The sequence below is a fragment of the Oryzias latipes genome, chromosome 6 (genome assembly GCF_053564925.1).
Source record: "Oryzias latipes strain Hd-rR chromosome 6, Olatipes_Hd-rR_3.1".
NCBI lineage: Eukaryota > Metazoa > Chordata > Actinopteri > Beloniformes > Adrianichthyidae > Oryzias > Oryzias latipes.
Window position 1 is genome coordinate 13,672,179 of NC_136242.1, and position 11,430 is coordinate 13,683,608.

At 41.8% G+C, this 11,430-nt stretch overlaps 1 protein-coding gene across 1 annotated transcript; it reads left to right on the forward strand.

The window, feature by feature from the left end:
- The first annotated feature begins 659 nt into the window (after nt 1-659).
- On the forward strand, nt 660-2,583 carry LOC101173627 (uncharacterized). Its single transcript, XM_004069487.5, has 3 exons — nt 660-1,357; nt 1,465-1,582; nt 1,955-2,583. Exons 1-2 carry the CDS (start codon nt 841-843, stop codon nt 1,578-1,580), a joined length of 633 nt encoding a protein of 210 aa, XP_004069535.1. The 5' UTR covers nt 660-840; the 3' UTR covers nt 1,581-1,582; nt 1,955-2,583.
- The last annotated feature ends 8,847 nt before the right edge of the window (nt 2,584-11,430 follow it).

Consider the following 11,430-nt stretch of genomic DNA (forward strand, 5'->3'; position numbering starts at 1 on the left):
TTGAGAATGTATTTCTGTTTCAAGAAATGAGCCAAACCAATGGAGAAAAACTGTAATATATAGACATGAAATTGTCCCCGAGTTCCCACATTAATGAACTGCAATTTCATTCATAGCCCGCTAGGGGTCACTGTGCGCTCATCTCTTGGCTCCTTTAGGCGTTGTCCTCCTTTTCTGTCTTGCTGTTTTTTCCCCTGACAGGAATCTGGGGTCTCTCCTCGGAGCTCAGAGGACAGAAGTCAAAGTTAATGATGCCTGCGCTGATTTCTACTCTTCTGAACTTAATAATTAGGTGACTTGAACCCTTTGCTGGCATTAATTAAGTTCAAAATGAGCAAATTCATTTAATTTAAAACTCTATGCTCATCAGTAAATCGGACGCATTATAAAAGTAGCAGAAAAACAGTGAAGAAGATATGGAAGCAGGTCGGAAAACTCCCAAAAAGCCATGAACGGGGACCTCTCTGTGATTCCAGGACATCAAGCACAAATTTTGTAACATCAGCGGGACAGAAACTCTCTGCAGTCGGCACATAGCCAAGTGGGCACATGGGAGAGGGGGGGTATGTTTGGTGAGGGTTGGACTTATGCAAGCCACCAATCAGAAAGCCGTCCGAGGTGCCTGTTTGGAGTGTTGACGCGTCGGGAGCTTATATAGTCAGGGCACTGCCGAGTCAAGGTACATTTAAACAGATCTGTGGAAGAGGAAGGGTGTTGTCTGTCTGGAGAGAAGACACGCACTGATCCCACAACACAACAACAAAAACACTTGGTGTTCCCCTCGTCTGGACTCCACAACGCGCCTCCTTCTGTCATCCCCGAGTGTCCAAGATTTCGGATATGTCCAACGTCGAGTTATCGAGCAGCGCGCTGGAGAGGCTGGTGGCCCGCAGGACCTTTCCTCTCCACAGACGCACCGGCGTCTGCCGCAGCCTCTTCGGACCAGTGGACCACGAAGAGCTGAGCCGGGACGTGAAAGCCAAGCTCCGGGAGATTTCCGAGCGCGACCGACAGAGATGGAACTTTAATTTCGAGGCCGACACCCCTCTGGATGGAGATTACAAGTGGGAGGAGGTTCCCGAGGAGAAGAGCCCGGCGTTTTATCGGGACTGCGTGCAGAGCGGCCGGACCCCTGCGACGCCCGTGAAGCAAAGAGCCTCCTCGGACTGCGCTCTCCCGGAGAACCCGATTGTACTGGAGCGTTTAGCGGTTCCCGAAGGCAGCGGCGCTCCGTGCGCGGCGGAGGTGAACCAGGAGAACCGCGCACAGAAAGTCTACTCAGGGAGGACGAGCAGACAGCTCCCGTTTACGGGGCGCAAAAGGTCGGCGTCCGCGGACGGCAACGCACGCATCACAGGTACGTTTAAAGCTCCTGCGTGGCTCCATCCGTCTTACCCACGGTTACGTTTTAAACCCACTCGTCTTATGTCTTCTTCTAACTTTCTTTTTTTCATTTTCGTACAGAATTTTTCGTGAAACGAAGGAGGTCTGCTGACAAAAAAACGAATGAAACCAGCGCTTGCCATCTCTCCAAGTCAGCCATCCTGGTGGAGCAGACTCCCCGAAAAAGGATCCGCTGAAGGTAATGAAGAGCTGTCACAATTATCGACTCTGGTTACAGTAAATCATTTTCTCAGCAGTGTTGTTTCTAGTAGGACAAAATCTTGCTCCTTGCTGGATTGGATAGAAGCTTTGCGTTTTTACGCATCAAATCGGGGATTTAAACGGGTGCAGCGTGTTATTTGTGTGGGGGATGGGGTGGTGGTGAAAATGCAGTAGTGATAGTAGTAGCTGTAGTAACACCAGTGGTTGGGGGAGGGGGATTTGCGTCACGATGTGGCGGGAAAAGGCAAGAGGGTGACGCCTGCTGTCTCTTGTTTCAGCAGAGAAGCTTCAGCGGCCGTCTATCCTGGCTCTCCAGTGACTCATGTCGGTTTTCTTTTCCTCTCTACAGGTGGATTTTTGCACTATTTCCTCCGTTTTATTTTACAATGCATGATTATAAAAAAACAAAGGATCCTTAACGCCGCGGCGGTGGAGGAAAGGACGGGCCGCGAAGAGAAGCCGGCGCGCCTGGAGCGACCTGCGGCGGAGCGCGGCTTCACTCTCAGGACCGGAGGAGACGTAGGAGTTTGAGGAGGAGGAAAAAAAAAAGAGGAAACTGCGCCAGATGACTTATATCCAGTACAAATGTAGCAGACATTGTTGCTTTTGCATGCAGCCACTCGACAGTGTTAAATGTTTTAACATCTGTGCAATCCTAAAAATTTCTTTAAAAGAATACACTGGCCAAAAGTGTACAGCTTTATAGAAACAAAAGCGTATTTTATTTCTGTTCCGGGTTTTTACTGTAAAATGTATATTTTTTAAGTTTATTCTAACTTATAAGTTATTTATGTTTCTCTGTATTTGTTAAAAGCCTTGTTGATTTCGGCATATTTTATTATTTACATTTTTTTTTGCAATCATGTAACTTTAGTTGACTTGAAAACTAGTTTCTTTGTGTGTGTCTGAGCCGTTTTTTGTGCTTTCATACTGATTGAGTCCTGTAAAAGATGAGAATAAAAAATGTCTTTCACTTTACTTGTTTGTTTGTAGTTGTAGTCTTTTATGAGGGTTTTTCCTCACTTCTCTTTTTTTTTGAGTGAAATTTTGCGCAAACTGCTGAGTGACGCCTTTACGTTGCCACATCCCATGCGTCATTTTTTCTCTCTCTCCTAAATTGACCGATGAGCCACATTATGAAACCGGACACGCCTTGAGCTGTTGCGTTTTGAAGGCCCGAGTCCGTGGGCTCAAGTGGACGCAGCTCCATCTTCTGCGCGACCTTGATGGCAGCTGCAGGATCCAGTCTCGGGATTTAAAGGCTCTTCTAAAAGAAGCGGCAGCTGCATTCGGATCCGGGCTTTGTAAGACTCCCCCACATCCACCCGCACTCAAACAAGCCCTCTAAAGACCCACTCACATCCACTGTTTACCCCTCCGTGGATACACCGGGCGTGGAGGCCACCTGCCAGAGCTGGAAAAAGAGAACTACTAGTCTTTGTAATTGTCCTCGTCCATTGAAACAAACCATTCAACAGGTCATACTTGCAAGTTTACCCTTAATTGAAAGAAGCCAAACGCAGCGCCTCATGAATGCGCGCAGGGCCTGTGCCGCCTGCCAGCCAGCCAACCAGGGCGCACACAAAAACACCCGACAGATCATTTTCCATAAGTTTCTGCGGGCCTGTGAGTGGCCTTGACTGTCTCACATGAGTGTTCAGATTAAAAGAAGGCAGACTTTTGATTGCCAGAGTGACTTTGTCGGTTCTATGCGGCTATAAGCTGTGACGGAGCTTGTTCGGATTTCTAACACAAAGCGCTCTCCGGCTCTATTCTTTCCTTTTTGTTGCCATATGGCAAATCCATGTAGACATAGCCAAGACCTATTCAGTCAGCCACAGAATGTCCTGCATCAGAGAACAAAGGGCACTTTGTCTCGCTGCTCCATTGATAGGAATGGGTGAAAAAAATATTATAATTAATCTATGGCTATATCCAGCTAATTAACGCCCATATGCACAGGGGGGAGCCCAGCATCGTTTTAAACTCTCAATGGTTCACATGTTAAAGACAACAGCTGTTTATGTGTTACTTTAATGAAGTCTCCTCTATGTTGGACACTGGACACATTGGAGGGGGTTCCAGTACCCCACAGTGCTAAAAGGGTCATCTTCCCCTATTTGTCTCCGCAGCTGTGTAACTATGTAAAATGTGTCCCCCTTAAAAGAACCTAAATTCGGATTTGTTTTCCTAAAAAGGGCCTGAATTCGAGGCACTTTAAAAGAGGTCATTCAGGTGAAGGAACTAAATTCCACTTTTCTTCAAAAGAGAAATAACAAAAACGTAATTTTATGATCTATAGAAGATGATTTCAATTTATGTCAGACATTTAAAGCACTTCCAAGACAGCAAACACGTTAATGCAGCATCATACAACACCCTGGATGACAATTATAACTTCATTTAGCCTTGATATATGACGGCCATAAAGGGAGGATGACAGGGAGCATATAGACCTCATTAATATGCCTCCTTACAGAATATTACTCAACAGGGCAGCTGCTGACAGAGAGAATCAGTCTCATGGGCCCTTCACAACCCGTCTGACCTTTAACTCTTACAGCCAGAGTTTCATTTGTTTCAGTCATCAAAAAATTAGTTCCTATTAGCAAGAAGATCTAAGATTTCCTGTAGAATTCCATGTTTTTTTTTTCATTCTTTGTATCATTTCTTAGGGTTACAGAAACAAAAAGCGTAGTTTTCTTTTCCTTTTATGACAAAAACATCTAGAAATTAAAGGGTAAATAAAAAGGTCAAAAATGTTTATTAATATTTTCAGAAGTATGTCAGGAAAAATGGACTTTGTGTTTTAATAAGATCTGCAAACATGTTTTCTTTTTTTAGAATAACACTATAACGTTTGACAAAGTCTCAAATTCTCTCTCTCTCTACACACACAAACAATATATATGTATGTATATATATAGTTGTATAGTTATATATATACACATATATATATATAACTATATATACATATAGTTATATATATATATCTTCCTCTTTAAATAAGGCACATGTTGAGACGCAAAAGCTTGAAAGTTTGTCCAAAGTAGCAACCAAAAATATGACTGAGGACGACACAATCTCCACTTTGAACACACAATTAATGAGACAGCCTACAAGAAGTCTGCAATTAAATTTAGAAAACAGGAAAATCAGCCTCTGGGGGGGGGGGGGGGGGGTGCTTGTGAAAATTAGCATTTTCCATGACCATCTGGCATCGGCGCAGGCGACGGGGAACAAAGACGAAATGGATGGAGAGGAGAGCCGAGTGTGCCATCGCATTGACCTGCAAATGAGCCTTTGTCACCGAGTTAAAGCTCCCTGACCCCCCCCCCCCCCCCACACACACACACCGAACCCAACCCTCAAAAAGTAATCATCTGGTTTTTGTATTTTGCTCCATTTATCTCAAATGATAGGAAAATGTTTTAATTACTGTCCAGGGCTGGGGCACATCCATGCAGGTCACACATTTCGGTCATGGAATCAAAATTAGACACATTTTTATGCATTTTCTTCAACTACATATCATTAAGTATATATTCAATATTGTTATAATATATTGATATATAAGATAAGTCTCTTTTTTGCCTCCTCTTTGTCTGCGTCACGTGTCCTTGGCGCAGATTGGAGGAGACACCTGTCCCTCTTGTGAAAAATGGTCTCAAGTGACTTATGTCTTTACTGAAACAATGATAACATGGATTTTAGAAGGAGAAATGCTAAAAGGATAAAATGAATTTTTATTTTATTTTGTGGAGTCACTATAATATTAAGCAGTTTTGAAGCAAACGTTACAAATAAGCTTTTGTTTTGATTTAATGTCTCGAAGATCCTATTAAATGACACATTTTTTTTTTTAATATTTGCATCCAAGTGGACAAAAAGAGATCTTAAGCATCATATTAGGAGTCAATCTGTTTGGCTTGTTGCAGATGCAGACGCAAGGTTTTCTCTTCCTCCTTTCTTCTGGGCCTTTTTTCTCCTTACATCCACTCAGTATTCATGCCCGTGGATAACAAAGAGCGTGGCTCAGTCCACACAGGAGGCGGCGTGACAGGGAACTCGTGGCAGCTTTTCAAATATCTTTTTTCTCTGCCTCCATTTCTGTTCTTTTTTTTTTTTCTTTGCGCCCCGACTTTGTGCTCGAAGCGGAGCAGGATGGAGGTGACGGGGAGCGGATCAACCTCCTCCTTCCTCTATCTCTAATTTACTTTGCGCTCCCCACGCATCAAGGGGATCGGGTTTAATGCTGCGCAGAGGAAAAAGCAGATCCTTTAGAAAAGCTTTGGAACGTGTGGCGCACGGCGGCTTTGAGTCCTGTCTGCATGACGCACGCTGAAAAGCCACATCAAAGCCAGAGTGTTGACATAAACGGGTATAAACTGCAATTCAAGGGTTTTAGTTTAGATTATTTTTTTATTTTGAACATGTAGGAAAGATGTATATGTTATTTTTTTGCCTTCTTAAAATTCTTTGTTGTTGGAGCAGGCTTTTATGTTGAAAATATGAATAAAGATTGCCAGACCAGAGCATTAAGCTTTATTTAAAGTTGTGATTTAGGCTTCACTTTACTAATAAAAGTAGTTTAGTTTGCAAGAACTCGTACAAAATTGAAGCATGATATTGTAAGTGAACTCTATAGTCTGTGATATTCCAATATTGTGTTTATTTCTGAACAAAATCTCTTCCAATGTGCTTAAAAAAATTCCCCAAAACGCAATTTATTAGGATTCAAAATCCCAACCCCAAGTGTTTACCTGCTCCTTTTTAAGTTTGCAATTAAAGGATTTTCTGTTCCCTAAAGCCACCCCCTCCTCCTTAGAAAAAAGGTGAAAAAGGTCAGTCAAGGCTGGCGCCTAAAAAGCACCAGGTTTCACCATCTTCACTCCAAACGGCGACACTTCAACGTCAAAGACTGCTTCACTCTGAGTCGCCTTTGTGAGACTGTCTGCTCACTCCCAGACTTGGGAAAAATTGGGATTTAATAATAATTTCCTGCAGCAGGAATAACAAGTCAGACAAATAAAACTGTCAATGAATCATCTTCATATGAGCTTCCATCTAAATGTAAATATAGGAAACTAAACATGACAATTTTATCTGTAAAAATATTTGAGCCTTTTAGTTTGAGCTTATTATAGACTCACGCATGAAAATTGTGTTTTTTGGTGTTTTCAACATGGTCTTGGCTCTAAACTGTACGACTGGATAGCTCTCATGTTGCTCACCATTTTTCTTGCAGCACCAATAGCCGCAGTTACATGGGCAAAATATCTTGATCGGATCAATGGTCAGATTAGAATTCAACCGTGTGCATGGGCCCAGAAAAACCTTTTCCGATAATAACAAACGTTTACACTTTTGGTCAGAATAAATCATTGTGGCATGCGCAGTTGTGTTTAAAATACCAGAAGAGGAAATGAGTCCCTCTGTAAACAAACCGAGATGCCACATACATTTATGCAGCAGCTCGGTAATATAGGAGACGATCTTCTAAATGTGCTTTTATTACTGTTATTAATATTATGAAGCGTCTGTTCGCTCATCATTTTATTTTTAATCTGTGTGGTCAGTGATTTTTTTTGTGGAAGAACAGTGCTGGAAGAAGAGTTAGGAGGAAGCTAACACGCTCTAACAACATTAGCCTTGTTTGATGAACACAAAATCCATGCGGGAAATGTCACAATCTGCATCTTGGCTGCACGTAAATATGTGGGAATAACATCGGCCTTTATTTAGTCGGGACACGTCTGGAAACACAAATCCATGTGATCGTTTGAACGGTTTCTAAGAGCGGCGGGTCGGAAGCCTAACAAAGAACCCGTAATAAACACATAACAAAGCACCACCCGCCTGTCCGCAAACACAAAGCTATAACTCCGGCTGCTCTGCTCACAGACACGGTTCACTCGCGCCGAGCAGCGGGTTAAGCTTTTTCTGGAGCACCACACCGTCTATGCGTGACATAATCCAGAGCAGTAGTGACACACAATCGTGATGAACTGTTTATATCATTGAGCTACAAACAAAATGTGTATTTTTAAATGGGTGTACCCATTTATGCTGAGCAATCTACATTTATGCAGACAAGGAAATTCATACATGTCTGAATATATACATAACTAAAACTGGGCAAGAGGATGAAGACTGCCAAAAGTCTGCCAAAAATCTTCTCAACAGTGAGTTAGCAGCTATCCCTTCCTCACACACACAAAAACAAACAAACCACAGCAACAACCCCGTAGCACATCTTTACATCCCGAGCACATTCCTCAGTTAACAACCATGTTTACATGTGAAGTAATGCTACTTTAGCCACCAGAGTTTGCCACCTAGCTTCCACTAATCAAAAATAGGCACTGAAAAGCCTGGGACTTCTAGTGTTAAAAGACCACCGGGAACACTTGGAAAATAGATCAAAAGATGATCGGAGGGGGACTTTAATCAGCTCACATAACAATTTATTCATTTTTTACAATATATACTGTGTTTTAATACGAAAATGTTTAAGATTTTTAGCTTTTTTCCGTTTGCCTTACATGAAGAAGAATCCCGGCTTTGAACGGATTTTTCAGCTGAGCTGCTCCTCCCTGGACTCTGTTCCATCAATAGATCTCCATCAGTATGTGAGCAGTGTAACGCCCACATGCGCCCAGCACTGCAGCCACCAAAGCAAGGCCTTTACGGCTCTGATGGAATGACAGGTTTCTCAATATTTGGTTTTGGGTTATTTTTAATTTGTAAAATTAGATTTTCAATGATGTTATTGCGGTGGACATTTCTTTTTTTTTTGCATCATGATCAGAAAAGTGTTCGTAATAAGTCAGCTTTCCCTGAACACGGTGGCATTTTCATCACAGGATCTGCAGGAAAGAAGTCAGCCTCTTTGTGGTTGTAATTGCTCAAAAAGGAGAGGAGGAGGCGCAGATAGTGCAACGACACTTGAGAAATGAGATCTAACTCCATCCCAGCGCCAGTCCTGACAGCCAGAGTCCTCCACTTCCATTCTTTTACCCTCCTCTCATTGTGTCAATCCTTTTCAGTCCCTGTGAGGAAAACCTGTTCCCCTTCGCATTCCGTCCTCCACAGGGCGACGCTCCTCTGTTGAGCGGCTGCTGTCTCTACTTCAGCCTTCCATCCATCCATCTCAGTAACGCCTCTTCTTCCTACAGCCTTCCCGTTTGCTTCTCCTTCAATCATCTTGGCTCATAAAACTTGTGGATGAGTCGGAGCAGACTGAGTTTTCAGGGCTGGCTACACTGCTATGGGTGCACTGACTTGGACTAATGCTATTCACTTCTCACATTTGCTCTCCAAGTCCGATAAAACAGGGTCGGCCATGGCCGCTTTATGCATTACGCAACAAAGGGCCATCATTCATCAGACTGCAGTGCTTCCAGAAGAGTCAGAATTTGGACTTTGCTGCTTTTTCTTGGAGATCAGATTTCTTTTTTTTGTGATGTCCTGCTTTGTTTTCAGATTGATTTTGAATTTGAAGTGTTTTGGAATCTTTGTCAAAAACGTTCACACATGCAACAAGCAGAAAGTGTCTGGTGGTGATATAGATCTACAACCGTACTCCAGGGTCAGCAGGGCCCTATTAATCTTCCCCTCTCCTTGGCTGCTCTTTCACAAATAAGCCAAAGCTATAGAGGCCTATTGGCAGCTCATAACAATACCCAGAATGCCTCAGGGCCTTGTCAGTCTGTCCCAATTTGTGGCTATGGTCCTGGGGTTGAATTCAGTCACTGCTGGCTGCTTGACCTGGCGGATTAGCAACATCTTTTAGTCTCCACACAGAGCAGCGCCAATGGGCTGACACACTGCCTGCAATTACACAGCAGGACAGGCCTGTTTAGACATGCACGCATATAAACTCATGCATGCTCACGTATAAAATCGCACGCATGGATAGTGGGGAGCACGAACAGTTGGCTGGGGAGAGAATAAAGAAGCAGGTGATGTGGTGCAGGGCCAATTTGAAGACGACTCAAGAAAGTAAGACGGAACAAAAAAAGGGGAAACTGTCTCAGTGTGTGTTTTGTACTCACTCTGTGGGCACTCGGCCTGCATTGTGTCCTCAGAAAACAGCAGAGACCAGCAGAGTATCCACTAATAGTACACAAGTAGGAGTCATTGGTTTTTGTGAACAATATCACTCATGTAAAAGTAAAAAAATATTTGTTTTAATGATTAGACAAGTAAATAGTTTGAGACAAAAGCCTTATTATTAGTTTATGTTCCCTGTTTTATGGATTCAGGCAAATAAAACAAACTATGAGGGAAAAATCTTCCACACTTTGCAATAAAACTCTTCTTTAATAAAATAAACATACACCTGTTTTAATTCTTTATCCCAACCCACAGATGATGTTCTTATTGTGCATCCCTGTAGTAAATGGTACAAATATTGTAAAATTTAACTAAACGGCCCAGTAAAGCCAAGTAAAAGTACTTTAGGGAGTAAAACATTTAAAAGTTTAAAATCTAATTTACGCTTGAAAAGCTCAACATCTAGCCCAGGGGTCTGCAACTGTCAACACATTTCTTCCCGACTACAACCCAGTAGGAGTCTAAAAAAATTCTCCAGAAAAAGAAAACACTGCTATGTATTTATGTCATTGTTACTATTATGATAAATATAAATTGACAGACTGGCGACCTGTCCAGGGTGTCCCCTGCCTTCGCCCACAGGTGGCGAGGATAGGCTCTGGCAGCCCAGTGACCCCGAAAGAGAATAAACGGAAGAGAATGAATGAATAAATAAATGGATGGTTTTTTTTAAGCATAAGTAAGTAAAACATAAACAGAAAAAGCAAATAGCCTCATTTTTTCCCCAAATATTAAATAGTTTATAACTTTTGACAGATGTTCACATGTCTTTCTTTCAAAATAAAAGACATCCTGTATCACATCTCTTTGCAGCAAGGTAGTGGTTGGTGGTGTGATGTCAGCAGGGAAAACAATATCTGTTTGTTCTACTGTTGTAGAAATTTGTGAATCAGATCTAAGTGACCCTTACCATATTTTTGGACCCTGACCATAAATAAAATCTTTGCAATTTCCAACAATAAAAATTCTGCTTTATAACCCGGCAAACCTTAAGTTTGAATTCTGGTTGTGGTCACTGATTTCCAATTGATTTTCAGTGGTACACTGCGCTTCAGAATCGTTCAAAATGTTTTAGTACGACTTTGAGAACCATGAGGCTTGATGGATTGTTGGAGCATTAAGATTGACACAGTCAAAAGCCTGGGGAAATGAAACCAACTGTAATTCAACTATTTATTTACTTTTTTTCTTTAAGAAGAAAGTTTCAAATGAGGGGTAGAAGAGCCACAGGTTGCAGAACAATGGTCTAGTCCGTTTTAGTGAACCATTTTTCTCTAAGGCAATTTTGTAATGACAGCTGTCAGTTGTACTGTTTTTTCAGATTTGAATTAAAAAGAATTAGATGTTTAAACTAAGATAACTTTTCTGATCCTAATTCACAAAGTTTTCCATAAATAGAAAGCCAGAAAACAGAACCAGACAACGTAGATTTTAACTGCTGAAAGACAAACATCTTCACAAAGATGCAGCTTTCCTTAATCAATGGTGAATTTACAGATGTTGTATTGAACATATGCTTGGAATCAGTTGAAAATAAAAGGCTTTGTGGATTCTTATCTGAAGTTTGAAAAATCAAATTACAAATAACGTTTTTGTTTTTACCCCTTGACGTCTGAATTTATGTCCATCTAAGAAAAAAATAATAATTTTGGAGTTGAAGTGGTTTGATGCATATTTGCATTAATAGGGGTCAAATAGTAATGCATA

Excerpts from the sequence above, each read along its gene's own strand:
- LOC101173627 (XM_004069487.5), top strand. The coding sequence starts at position 841 with ATGTCCAACGTCGAGTTATCGAGCAGCGCGCTGGAGAGGCTGGTGGCC. Across the intron at positions 1,358-1,464 it reads CGGCAACGCACGCATCACAG|AATTTTTCGTGAAACGAAGG; the intron begins GTACGTTTAAAG and ends ATTTTCGTACAG.